The sequence below is a fragment of the Macadamia integrifolia genome, chromosome 1, assembly GCF_013358625.1.
Source record: "Macadamia integrifolia cultivar HAES 741 chromosome 1, SCU_Mint_v3, whole genome shotgun sequence".
Classification (NCBI taxonomy): domain Eukaryota; kingdom Viridiplantae; phylum Streptophyta; class Magnoliopsida; order Proteales; family Proteaceae; genus Macadamia; species Macadamia integrifolia.
Window position 1 is genome coordinate 2928944 of NC_056557.1, and position 14192 is coordinate 2943135.

The 14192-nt window shown below is 38.9% G+C and overlaps 1 protein-coding gene across 1 annotated transcript in view; it reads left to right on the plus strand.

Moving 5' to 3' along the window:
* Nucleotides 1-1605: 1605 nt before the first annotated feature.
* LOC122077978 (fruit protein pKIWI502-like) overlaps nt 1606-14192 on the plus strand; it is a 14695-nt gene continuing 2108 nt past the window's right edge. Inside the window, exons 1-4 of the mRNA XM_042643862.1 lie at nt 1606-2303; nt 10028-10127; nt 10708-10803; nt 10905-10985. Coding sequence (XP_042499796.1) covers nt 1621-2303; nt 10028-10127; nt 10708-10803; nt 10905-10985 — 960 coding nt within the window. The 5' untranslated portion in view covers nt 1606-1620. The remainder of the gene's footprint in view (nt 2304-10027; nt 10128-10707; nt 10804-10904; nt 10986-14192) is intronic.

Consider the following 14192-nt stretch of genomic DNA (forward strand, 5'->3'; position numbering starts at 1 on the left):
GGCTAACCGAATACCAGAATTCCCATTAGGGGATCACTCTTGAACCGGTCTACGTCCAACCCAGCCTACCAATCAACACTCAACCACTAATCCGATTCCACACAATGACTGGTACTAGCTCATACATAGAAAAACGTTACAATTGTATCATAGTATATTTGATTTACCAGATGTTAAACATTGCTTAATTAAATGACAATTAGAAGAGATGATTCAATCCAATGTAACTGCACAAGAAACACATCCATTATCAAAAGGGTTCCACAGATTTTTTAACAAATTGTACACATAAGGAAATGATATCAAATTAGAAAACAAATAGATCTGCCAATAAAAAGGCCATAAGTATTCCATAGTGTAACTATTGGAGATAACAACACTACTCATTTTATGGATGATCATACCGTACCTGAATTATATGGGGCGGAACAAGGCTAATACCTGCTTTAAGATGCTTAATTTGAGATTGATAGGTCAAGGCAATAACAGAGAAGAGGTGGGAAGAAAGGGAAAAGTTTCCTATACAAATCTTTGAGAATGAAATATATGAAAGATCTTGTAAATGAGAAGCTAAAGAGCAATTAAGGAGACCAAGATTACTATTTTTTTGTTGGGACAAAGTATTTTATTCGTTAGTAACCCTTGCGCCACATATACATGGGATGTGAAATGACCAATGCAAATCCAACAAAAATAGGTTCATTCTTAATTAGCTCAAAGTTGTTAGTTCTAATCAACAACAAAATTGAAACTAAAACCGATGAAACTGTTTATCTAGAATTGTTTTAAAAATCATTTAACTGAAACCGTTTATTAATTTAATTTGAAACATATAAACGGAAACTCTGTTTGACAACGTTTCATTTCTGCCGTTTGTGCATTTTCTTATTCCCAGAAATGAAAAAATAACTTAAAAAGGGTTTGATAAAGTTGTTCCGTTTCACCCATTTATAGAAACATAAATAAAAATTTATGCCTATTTACAATTTTAGAAACAACTTTGACGAAACAAATCGGACTGTTTCATCATTTCTAGAAACGAATGTGAGAGAAAAAAAAAAAGGTTGTTGTTCCCTATAAATCTCTCCACTATTTAAACCTAAAAATAGGCAACCAAACATTTTCTCCCTTTTGGGCATCCGATGATACTATTGGGTTTTTTAGTGGTATTATGTCTGCAAAAAACGTTTCGAGAAACAGGTTTATCAAACACAAAAAAATCCATTTTTATTCCTAAAAACATGAAAAGTCATTTCTGCTGTTTCTAGACGTAGAAACATTATCAAACGGTGTCTTTAATAAACAATAAGGTTTTGATTTATATATTGAATCGAATTCTAGAAACAGCAGAAACATTATCAAACGGTGTCTTTAATAAACGATAAGGTTCTGATTCATATATTGAATCGAATCGAAATCAAACCGAATCATTAGAACCGAATCGAACCGAACCGAAATGAACCGGTTACCACCATGTAGTCGCTTAAATCTCGTGGACCTTCAAGATTTCCACAAGCCAGGATGTCAGGCTCCACTAAGTTGTCCTTTAGTCCTTCCCGATTGGACACGTGGAAACGTTCAGAACCAATCGATCTTTGATGTGTAGCCACTACAGTACGCATGCCGGCGCATTGTAATAGATTCCGGTTCTGTACCCTCGCACACCCACCTTTAGCGGCGGCGCAACGCCAACCAACCAAGCGAACTGCTCAAAACATCCAATTCGAGAACACACAAGAAATGTCTTCTCTCACTCTCTCCTCTCCTCGTTACCACCACCTCAGTTCCCATGCCCACCTCCATCGGCACCCCCACCCTCCCATGGCTATCATACGCCATCTAAACCTGCCCCACTTGAACCTCCGCCACAACCGTCGTCGCTACCTCTCAGTCGCTGCCGCCGCTCTCCGTCAAGACACTACCGCCTGGACCCAAGCCCCTCTCTCTGAGGTCCAAACCGCCGCCGAAGACCTCTTCCACGTTACCATCGACGTTTCCGATTCACCGGATCTAGTTGCCTCCCATACGCGCCCCGGGCAATACTTGCAGCTCCGGCTGTCCGACGCGGAGAAGCCTTCCTTCCTTGCTATTGCCTCTCCGCCGTCTACCTCTACGTCGAAAGGAGAATTTGAGTTTCTCGTCAAGAGTGTCGCGGGCTCTACGGCTGAGCTTCTCTGCGGGCTAGGGAGAGGCGATGTGGTTGAGTTGAGCCAAGTTATGGGTAGAGGTTTCGATATCAGTCAGATCTCGCCGCCCGAGGAATACCTTACTGTTCTTATTTTCGCCACTGGCTCGGGAATTAGGTTAGTATTCTTCATCAAAATCTTTTTTTTTTTTTCCCCAGGGTTCTATCCCGATTTCCGAATTGCCAAAGAACTAGTTCTGGAATTGCAAATTCAGTTGCCTTCTAGAATCGAATTCTCCTGAACCAGGTGTACATAAGAACCCTGCAATACCGCTCGTGGTGTGCAAGAATTTCTTATAGCTACAAGAGTCTTCAAAAGGGGAAAAAGTTCGTATTAAGTGCCATAGTTTCTTTTCTGGCTTCTGCTAATTCTTCTAGCGAATGGCTTTGCGTTCTATTTGAAGAATATAGTAACTTCTTCAATGGTGTTCATCCAAGTGTAGCTTTTGTTATATGAGCTTCTGTTTAATCCTTTACAAGTTTTATGCTGCTTGTTCTGCCTTTAATGGCCTGCTATCACGCCCCAGCTATTTATCAATATTACTGTTACTTTCTACTTTTCAGCACAAAGAATTTTCTCTTCCCATACGAGCTTTAATTTGCATCCACATCCCAATAATACATTGGACAGCAGTCATCTCATTGGCCTCACCTTTTCTTTATTTTACAAATGGAGCATATTTCTGTGAAATGTTTTACTTTGTGTGAATTGAGTTTCTGTTATTTTCTTTTTCATAACCACATTTTCTTTCTCAGTCTTCTTTCTATTTTCATGATTTACTTATCAGATAGATCTTCTTTTCATATGACTAATTTTCTCCATTCTTTTGAGTCAACTTGTAAATGGGGATTCTTTAGATTACAAGTCTTCAACTTGTAAATGAAAATCAAGCTCGGCGCAAGATCACCATTGAAGTGCCATTTTGAATTTCTTAGTTTTGGCCTCAATCCACAAATTAGTCTCTTCACTGGTCCTGAACGATCTCATTTAGGCATTCTGCTATAAGTACTAACCTTATTATATACATATTATTGGCCGTTGTGTGAAGTATTAATGACCCAAGTATCTAAAAGAAAAATAGCAACCTACAAGACCCATTACATTCACATAGGATCCAGACTGAACCAAAACTTTCTACCTAATCAGTAATCATTTCTTTCTAATTGCCACTGATCAGCATTTAACAATTATTGTGGGTAATATCCAACCAAATTGTAGTTCTTGCTAGAAAGAGGAAGACTTAGTGGAGAAGATGTTAGTCTTTGACTCCAATGATGGAACATGCCCCATAGATACCTTCTTGTAATAATTTGCAAGGATGACAATAACAATAACAATACAACTATAATAATTATCATTGCAATAGATGAGATAATGATAACAATAATAACTCTTACAATCTCAGATTCCTGCAACCAAATCAGTAAAACCAGAAAAAGAGAGAAAGAAAAGAGAAAAAGGAAGAAAAGAGAGAGGAGAAACCGTAGAGAACCTCAATGAGAGAGCAGCCTGTGATCAGTCCAGTATATCAGGCTGATCGCAGGAATCATTAGTATATAAGGATAAAAAATAAGAAGTACAAAGACTAGAATGCCCCCCCCCCATTACAAGAGAATAACCCTAATACACATATATGGACCCGATAGGATAGAACTGCCCCTATCGGGTCCAGCGGCTGAAGCTAATCCCGATATCGGGATTAGCTTTCTCTCTTAACACTCCCCCTCAAGCTGAAGCATACACATCACCCATGCTCAGCTTGGTACAACTACTGTGAAAGCTAGGAGTAAACAAAGATTTAGTGAACATGTCAGCTAACTGGGCCGTTGAAGGAACAAACGGAGTCTCAAGCAGCTTCTTCAGTACAACATCACAAACAAAATGACAGTTCACCTCTATGTGTTTGGTCCTCTTATGGAAGACTGGGTTACTAGCAATGTAAATTGCACCTTGGTTGTCACAATACATCTTCATTGGCTTGGTCATTGGAAATCCCAATTCCAATAGTAACAACCGCAGCCACATCAACTCTGCCATGGTATGAGCCATAGCTCTGTACATTGCATCTGCACTGGACCGGGCAATAGTAGTCTGCTTCTTAGTTCTTATTACGCCACGTAATAAGATTCCCTCCAACAAAGGTACTGTATCTAGTGCTAGATCTCCGATCACTAGCAGAGTCAGCCCAATTAGCATCAGAGTAGCCAACGAGATCCATATACCGATTAGGACGGTGAATCAACCCTTTTTCAGGAGCACTTTTCAGATAACGAAGAACACGGACAACAGCATCCCATTGTGCTTTCTGAGGAGACTGCATGAACTGACTAAGAATTCCAACAACATAAGAAATGTCAGGGCGAGTCACACTTAGGTAAATCAACTTGCCAATCAAACTCCTGTACTGATGCACATCCTGAAATGGTTCACCATCATCAACACCAGACTTTTGGTGAGGATCTATAGGAATATCAACAGGTTTGGATGCAAGCATCCCAGTATTAGATAGAAGATCCACAACATACTTTCTTTGAGACAGACTGATCCCTTTCTTGCAGCGGATCACCTCAATCCCGAAAAAATAATGGAGATGACCAAGATCCTTGGTCTGAAAATGGCGCTGGAGATGAGCCCTTACTTCAGAAATACCGGCCTCATCATTGCTAGTAAGAATAATGTCATCAACATATACCACCAAGACCACTAGCTTGTCACCTCTGCGACGAACAAATATTGAATGATCAAAATAGCACTGAGAAAAACCACACGTGACAATGGTGGCACTAAACTTGTCAAACCATGATCGAGGGGACTGTTTAAGTCTTTAAATAGCCTTGTGCAAGTGACACACGACCTGGATTCTCCCCTCGAGCAACATAACCAGGAGGTTGCTCCATATACACCTCCTGGAGATCATCATACAGAAAAGCATTCTTGATGTCCAACTGAAATAACGGCCAATCAAAGTTGACAGTAAGAGATATAAGAAGGCGAATAGAGTTCAGTCTGGCAACCGGAGAGAATGTCTCAAAGTAATCCACACCATAAGTCTGAGTATACCCTTTAGCAACTAGACGGGCCTTTAACCGCTCAACAGAGCCATTAGAATGATAACTTAACAGTGTACACCCAACGACACTTAACCAGATCCTTACCAGGAGGTAAATCTACTAGGCTCCAGGTACCACGACTCACAAGAGCATCCATTTCTACATCCATGGTAGCCTTCCATCTTGGAATATGGAGGGCATCATTATGGGAACGGGGGATTGGGTTAGTGGAAAGGGATAGTGCAAGACCATGGATGGGAGAGGGAAGATGAGATAATGACATAAAGTTATCAATAGGGTACACAACCATGGATTTCTAAGTGTAAGAACGTGCACCTTTACGATGTGCAATTGGTAAGTCATCAGGCGAAGGAGGAAGAGGAGCTTCACTAGCGGAAGACGGTAGTGGAAGGAGTGAATCTTCAGGACTAATGACCTCGCCACCTGGCTGTCTAGTCTTCTTCTTGCGCTGATAAACTTGTAAGGGATGTGAGTCACTGGTACTAGGAGCATCGGGTAGGGGTATAAGAGGGGTTAAGGGTGGAGAAGGAGAGGACCACTCCGGACTAGACTGGGACACTTGAGGAGAATAAAAAGATGTACCTTAAAAAAAGGTCACATCAGCACTGACAAAATTCCGATGAGTAATGGGGTCATAACACTTATATCCTTTCTGGGTACGAGAGTAACCCAGAAATATGCACTTAGTAGACCTCGGGGATAACTTGTCAACCTGCATATGCAGATTATGGACAAAACATACACACCCAAAGACACGGGGTGGAACAGTAAAACTGGGTAAATTAGGGAACAACACAGAAAATGGAGACTTATCCGCCAGGACAGAGGATGGCATGCGATTAATCAAATAACATGCGGTTGAAACACTATCACACCAAAAATGTTTAGGAACATGCATGTGAAGCATAATGGCACGGGCAACCTCAAGGAGATGCCGGTTCTTGCGCTCTGCCACCCCATTTTGTTGTGGGCTATAGGCACAACTAGTTTGGTGTATCATCCCATGGGTATCACAAAACTCAGATATATCAGTTTGAGCATATTCTAAAGCATTATCAGAACGAAAAATTTTAGTAGGAATGCCAAACTGAGTCTTTATTTAATTATAAAATTTGTGAAACGTGTAAAAATTCAGATCTTTCCTTTAACTTGTACAACCATATAAGGCGAGAATGGTCATCCACAAAAGTCACAAAATACCGGAAACCAAATATGTTACTGATTCTGCAAGGACCCCAACATTAGAATGGACTAAAGAAAATAAATACGGACTACGAGACACAGAGTGAGATGGGAAAGAGACACGATGATGTTTATCCAACTCACATGTCTCACACTCTAACTTAGGGACAGACTTAAAACTAGGAAATAAAAGTTGTAACCTAGAAAGCGACAAATGACCTAAACGATAGTGCCATTGGAAAGGAGTAACATCCCCAACAGCCGTAGCAGCAACAATAAAAGAACAACCGCTATTGAGGTAGTATAATCCATCCTTTTCACGCCCTCCACCAATCGTCTTCCTCGTATGAAGATCCTGAAATACACAGTCGGAAGGAAAGAAGGTTACTGAGCAATTTAAAGAACGGGTTAATTGCCTTACAGTGAGAAGACTTAGTGGAAATTGAGGGATATGTAAGACAGAAGATAAATTAATGGATGGGGTAGGTGAAATAGTATCATGTCCAAGGATTGGTGTGGAAGTGCCATTAGCAAGGATAACAGAATTGGAACTGGCATTAGTGGAAAAATTCTTAAAAAGTGATGACTTACTGGTCATATGGGCAGAGGCACCTGAATCAATGATCCAAGGAGTAGATGTAGTAGCAAGAAGGGCTGAAGTACCAGTGTGGACTAGAATTGTAGCAGATGTAGACGCACCATTAGATGTATTAGAGGATGCCTTAAGAGTGTGCAAGCGCCGGAGCAACTGATTGATGTCATCGCGCAGACTGGTAGCTAAATCTCCTGAAAAAGGTGTTGGTTTAGGATCAACTGGAGCCATTGTGTTAGTACCATTGTCAGACACTGCATGATTAGCTAATTGTGTTGCCCACTCTGGTTTGCCATGTTTTGCCCAACAAGTCTTAACAGTATGGTTGGGCTTTTCACAAAAAGTGCACTGGCGAGCTGAACGATCAGAGGGCTATCCACCAGATCCTCGACCAGCTGACCCACGACCTCCCCCATGACCGTGACCACGTCCACGGTTGGTATGGAAGGCAGAACTCTTTGGTAGACTGATCAGGTTTAGTGGAGGAAGTAATTCACTGCAGACGTGAGTAAGTATCATTCAGAGTAGGCACAGTATCCCCTGCAAGTAAGTGACCCTTCACTACCTTCAAGTCATTGTTCAAACCAGCCAAGAATTTAGAGATGAAGAACTCGTTACGCTTAGCCTTCATCTTGTCAATGTCAGTGGTCAAGGGTTGGAAGACATTGAGTTCTTCAACCATACCTCTGAAAGTGCTGTAACATTCGGAAAGTGGTTTGTCCGACTGGCGAAACGGAAACAGTTTTTCATAGATATCATAAATACGGGTCATGTTCTTCTCCTGAGAGTAGGTCTCCTTCAAGTCATTCCATACTCCCTTGGCAGTAGACATTGTCAATGTCAGTGGTCAAGGGTTGGAAGACATTGAGTTCTTCAACCATACCTCTGAAAGTGCTGTAACATTCGGAAAGTGGTTTGTCCGACTGGCGAAACTGAAACAGTTTTTCATAGATATCATAAATACAGGTCATGTTCTTCTCCTGAGAGTAGGTCTCCTTCAAGTCATTCCATACTCCCTTGGCAGTAGAGTGAAACATGACATTGGCAGCCACATCTGGTTCCATACTATTCCATAACCAAATTAAGATTAATGCATTTTCTTTCTGCCATTGAGCGTAACCAGTGTCAGATTCTTTTGGAGGATCAGAGGTATTGTAATCAAACTTATCCTTCGCCATCAGATAAACTTTGACTAATTGAGCCCAAAGAAGGTAATTCGAGCTTCCCTTAAGCTTGATAGAAGTAATCTGGACATTCACATTGCCCGATGCAGAGGAGGTAGTAGTAGGAGTAGCGCTAGTCTTGGTTTCAGCCATGAGAGCAAGAATTAATGACAAGAATGTATTGCAAAGACAACCAAATAAGAAGAACTCACCAACCAGATCTGAGAAACAACAGCCAAAGAGCAATCGGACCCCAAGGAACTGAAAAAAAAAAAATTTCCAGCTGATAGATGCTGCTGGTAGGGTAATGTCGTCCTTGATGGGAGCAGCAAGGGAGGCTTCAAAATCCTAGTAAAGTATGTAAAGAGGTAGTAAAACAGCAGCACATTAAAAGTAGTAGAGCTTCACACATAGGGTAGCAGCCAAAAACAAGTCACACATAGGGGCGGCAGCCATTACAAATCTGCAGAATTGAATATCGGCTTCAGCGATTCCGAACAAGGGCTGAATCCATGTAGCAGTGGTAGGAAGGCTTGCTTGTGTTTATATCATTATAATCAGGTCAAAGAATTAAGGTAGGAGCAGCAATAGGTGGCTGCGCACCAAAGAGGAGTAGCGCAGGGTTGAGATCAACAAAGAATGATGATGTCAATCATTGATTTGATTACAGAAGCTCTGATACCATGTTACAATCCCAGATTCCTGCAACCAAATCAGTAAAACCAGAAAAAGAAAGAAAGAAAAGAGAAAGAGGAAGAAAAGAGAGGAGAAACCGCAGAGAACCTCAATGAGAGAGCAGCCTGCGATCAGTCCAGTATATCAGGCTGATCGCAGGAATCATTAGTAAATAAGGATAAAAAATAAGAAGTACAAAGACTTGAATGCCCCCCATTACAAGAGAATAACCCTAAAACACATATATGGACCCAATAGGACAGAGCTTCCCGTATCGGGTCCAGCGGCTGACGCTAATCCCGATATCGGGATTAGCTCTCTCTCTTAGCAATGACAATAATTTACAATAAGTTAAAGTGTTAACATGGTGTTTAAAATGTCAATGCATGAAGTCAGGTCTCTCAAGCCTCGGTTTAGGAAGTCCACATTGGAAAATAAGGTGAATGCCTTTCTGATGATTTTTTGGTCTGATTGAGTTTTACCATTAGACTGATTAACTCTAGAATTTATGAATTACCAAGTGTTGATCAATGCTTGGACAGCCCAAAATCAATTTAATATTGTGAACATTCAAATTTAGAAAAATGATGTAGCACCCAAGCACACCTGCATCAGGCAAACTAAACTTACATTGAAAGCTATGCAGTAGCAACTCCCAAGCAACACAAGTCAAAACATACACCACATGCATACACACACACAACCTCTCTCCTGGCCCCTGGGGGCATGTATGACCAAAATCCTAGGAGATATGCTCAATAACCAATTCTAGTGAACTACTCCCAATTTCTGCCCTATAATCTGATTTACGGATGAACCAAACAACTAGTCCTACTCCTCCGAAGTTAAGGCTTAAGACTTTCTATCTTTGCACCAGTTGTCCCCAATTATTCTCTTCTCATTTGAAACTCTACGTCGGTAATGAAATTATAGCTGATACATCATTTTATTCACCTTTTTGCCTAGCATCTTCCCCTCCCCGGAGTTAGTTCTACCTATTTGGTATCTACTACATGGTATATCTATTTATGATCAAATGGGGCAAATGTCTATAAGCACATTATAACATGAAGATAAGAAGTTCTATAATAATTGATTATTGTTATTATGTTATTGTTCAGTGACTGATTATTTTCTTCTTCACTTTCTTATATGCAGTCCAATTCGATCTGTCATTGAGTCAGGCTTCGGTGCCAGAAAAAGATCAGATGTGAGGCTTTATTATGGAGCTAGAAATCTTCAAAGAATGGCTTACCAGGTGTGAAAAATCGTGTAGTCACTGTCAGTTCTTATTTCTCAAAAACGAGATATTGGGTAATGGTTAATAGTTAGAGGTGGAAGGGTAGCCCTGGTCTTTGTAATGAACACCTTACAGACTTATACCATCTTGACAAGCCTCCATTTAATTCTAACAGAACCAGCAATTTCATGCTTCAAAAGAGTTTATTTGGAGTTTGTGGTCCATCTTATGGTTACTCAATTTGCTTATCGTATACCTGTAATTGCTGTACGCCTGTATCTGCATTTTCTTTTTGCAGAAATATTTGTATTTGTGCTAAAAGAATAGCAAACATGTATCTTTCCAGAGTATGCATGAACAAACTGACACTTTGCAGGACCCAAAAAAAAATGAAAGGATTAAATACTTTGTCCTTATTGATATCAATTTATATAATTATGAACAAACATGCCCTTTTTGCAGAAATACTAGTATTTATACCTAGACATATAGTAGAATAAATGTATTTTTCCAATTTCCTCTTGAAAATGTGTTACACCTGTACCTTTTGTCCTTTCCATACATGTATTTCTGATTACAGTTTATGTTCCTCCTATAGGATAGGTTTAAGGATTGGGAATCTTCTGGTGTTAAGGTTGTGCCTGTATTATCACGATCAGATGATAGATGGGAGGGTGAACGTGGCTATGTACAGGTAGTCTTTGAATCTTCTAATGTGTTGATGTTATGGCCTACTTTCCGGAATAGTTTATATGCTTTCTTTTTGCCCGTCTTAACTTAAAATATTTTTTTCAGGCTGCCTTTGCTAGAGCCAAACAAACGTACAATCCTTCATCCACAGGTGCACTTCTCTGCGGGCAAAAACAAATGTCTGAGGTTTGTCTTTGTTTCAAAATCAGTTAATTAATTTCTTAAGCGATAATTCTAGTTATAAATCTGTCATAGCAACTGTGATATTTTTTATTCGTCATTTCTGGTTTTATTTTTTGGGTATCTTCTTCTATATTGTGATGGGGGCTTTGAATAACAAAAGTAGCTATTAAAAATACAAAGGAATCAATTGTACAATTCAGTGATTAACAGCAATTCTGTCAGAGAAACACAAGCAAACTACCAACCTCAGTGCGATTTTTTTGGGAATTTTGATGCTTTCTTATATCCAAATCATTCTATCATCAATAGTTGAAAACTGCCAGTGGATGTTCCTTTTATTTCTCAAACCCATCCCTACTGCCAATCAGAATGCAGTGCAGGTATCTAGTCTGTTATCTTCCAACCTTTTTTGGTACTGCCATTCTCAACATCCAATGCTGTGTGCCTCAATTGAGGATTTTTTCCCCCTTTTTTTAATGTCTCTTCTATGTGTGTGTTTTTTTGGGGAGACAAGGGGATTGTCTTATCTTTATTTGTTGGTGTGTAGATTGAAGAAAAAATATTTGTCAATAAAAGAAATAAAGGTCGAGCAAAAAATCAAAATGTCAATAAATTCTCATACCTCAGTTCCTATGCTGCTCCTGCTTTTCCAAAATATATAACTCAACTCAACTCAACTCAACTCAGCCTTATCCCAACTGAGTGAGGTAGGCTACATGGATTCTTTTTCTCTAATCAGTTATGTTCAAAGCTGTACTAGTTACTAGTATTAAACTGTGCATGTCTTTCCTCACCACTTCTTCTAGAGTCATCTTAGGTTTACACCCCTAGCTCTTTTAGCTCATTCAATCTGAATCAAATCATCCCTCCTGATTGGAGCATTGAAAGGCCTCCGTTGCACATGCCCATGCCACCTTAAACGACTTCCACACAACTTATCATGTTAGGAGCTACTCCTAAGTTAGCTCTAATTTGTTCAGTCTTTATTTTATCTTTTCTAGTTTTAATATTGATCTATCTCAACATCCTCAATTTAGCTGCACTAAGTTTGTTTATATGTTTTTCCATTTCCCAACAATTTGTTCCATACGTCATTGGTGATCGTACAACTGTCCTGTAAAATTTTCTTTGAGTTTTAAAGGAATCCATCGATCACTCAACGCTATGAACGCACTCCTCCACTTCATCCAACCTATTCTAATTCTTAGTGCAACATTATCCTCTGTTTCTTCTCTTTATTTATGATTGAACCTGGGTACAAAAAATATTCACTTTGGGGTATCTCCCTATCATCAATTTTCACCACCTCTCTTTCAGTCCTATTGTTACAAAAGTTACACACCATATGCTTTGTTTTTGTTCTACTTATCTTAAAACCTTCTGATTCTGAAGTTGATGTTAATAATTCCAACTTTACATTTATCTCTGCTTTTGTTTTATCCACCAAAACAATATCATCAACAAAAAGCATACACCAAGGGATCTGATCTTGAATGACTTTAGTCAACTCATCTATGATTATCGCAAACAAACATGAGCTTAAGGTTGACCCTTGATGTAATCCAATTATAATTGGAAATTCACTACCTTGCACACTTAGTATTATACATATCTTTAATTTTGTCCACATATCAACTGAAAACACTTCTCTTTTCTAATACTTACCAAATTAACTGTCTAGGGCCTCTATCATAGGCTTTTTCCATGTTTAAAAACCATATGGAGATCTTCTTACGTTCTCTAAATCTTTCCTTTAGTCTCCTATGAAGTAAATAGCTTCTGTGGTTGATTTTCTGGCATAAAATCAAATTGATTATCCGAAATATGAGTTGAGTTGAGTTGAGTTATTATAGCTTTGGATATCAACTTTATTTTTATAAATCGAAACTGAAATGCTCCTAGCATTTTTCTTGTGCTCATAATCTTATGAAACAACTTAGTTAGCCTTTTTTTTTTTTGGTGAATATTAGTTAGCCAAGTTATTCTAACATTCGTAAGCTTTTCTACACCTCTATTGGAATATCATCTGTACATATTGCTTTGAATATTTTTATCTTCTTTCAAGCTTCATTTACTTCAAACATCCTATTTTTTCCCATATATCTAAGATTCATGGTTTCTTGATGGTTATTAAAACCTTTTAAAACATTATTACTTGTATTGTTTTCATTAGTAAGTCATAGAAATAGTTTTTCCATCTCTTCAATATCCTCGTCACTTATTAATACTTTATCATCTTTACTTTAATGCATCTAATATGGTTGAAATCTATGTTCTTCCTTTCCTTCATTTTAGCTAGTTTATAGATATCTTTTCCCTTCCTTTGAGCTCAAATTATTGTAAAGATCCTCATATTATGTATTCTTTGCTTTCCCTACTGTCCTCTTAGCTTCATTTCTTTTTTTCAAATTTATACTTTTTTAAATCCTCCTCATTCTTGGTTATTTGCGAAGCTTTAAAACTAGATTCCTTAGCTTTAATTGCTGCTTGAACTTCATCATTCCACCACCAATTTCCCTTATATGAATGTCGTTTTCATTTAGATTGACCTAAATAGCCATCTCATTCCACATCATATTATTGTCTCCATTGATGTCTCATCTTCCCTATTTTACTAATGTAACAGTAAATGTCCTCAGGTTTCTCCTTTCAAGTTCCACCATCTTATCCTCGGGCAAATAATTTCACATGCCTTATGAATCATCATTTTAGAACACATATCTATGGTCATTAATCTGCATTGCATGGTTAGGCTCTCACTTGGTATAGAGTTATAATATTTACATAATAACCTATTGGTCTTTCTAATAAAAAATAAATCTACTATTTTACCGACTTTTGAAGGTTATTAAATGTTCATCTCTTTTTTCAAAGCATGTGTTTACTATTGATAGATCATAAGCCACAACAAATTTAAAACTGAAGGCTCTTCCTTGTTCCCTTCTCCAAAATCATGGCTTCGGAAATTCTTTCATCATTTCCATTTAGATCTTACCCTATAATTATCTTTTTACCTTGACTAATTCCTTGAACTAATCTATCCATATGTTCCCCAAATTGTTCCTTACATGCATTGGCATCAGTGTGCATCAACAAAGAGCAGGTTCAAGTTCGAGTCGCTAGGGCTGCGCGCTACTATATATTGTCTAGGTGCCATGGTCTAGGCGGGTGCCTAGGCGCCTTGTTAGTATCGCCTTGCGTTCCCACCCA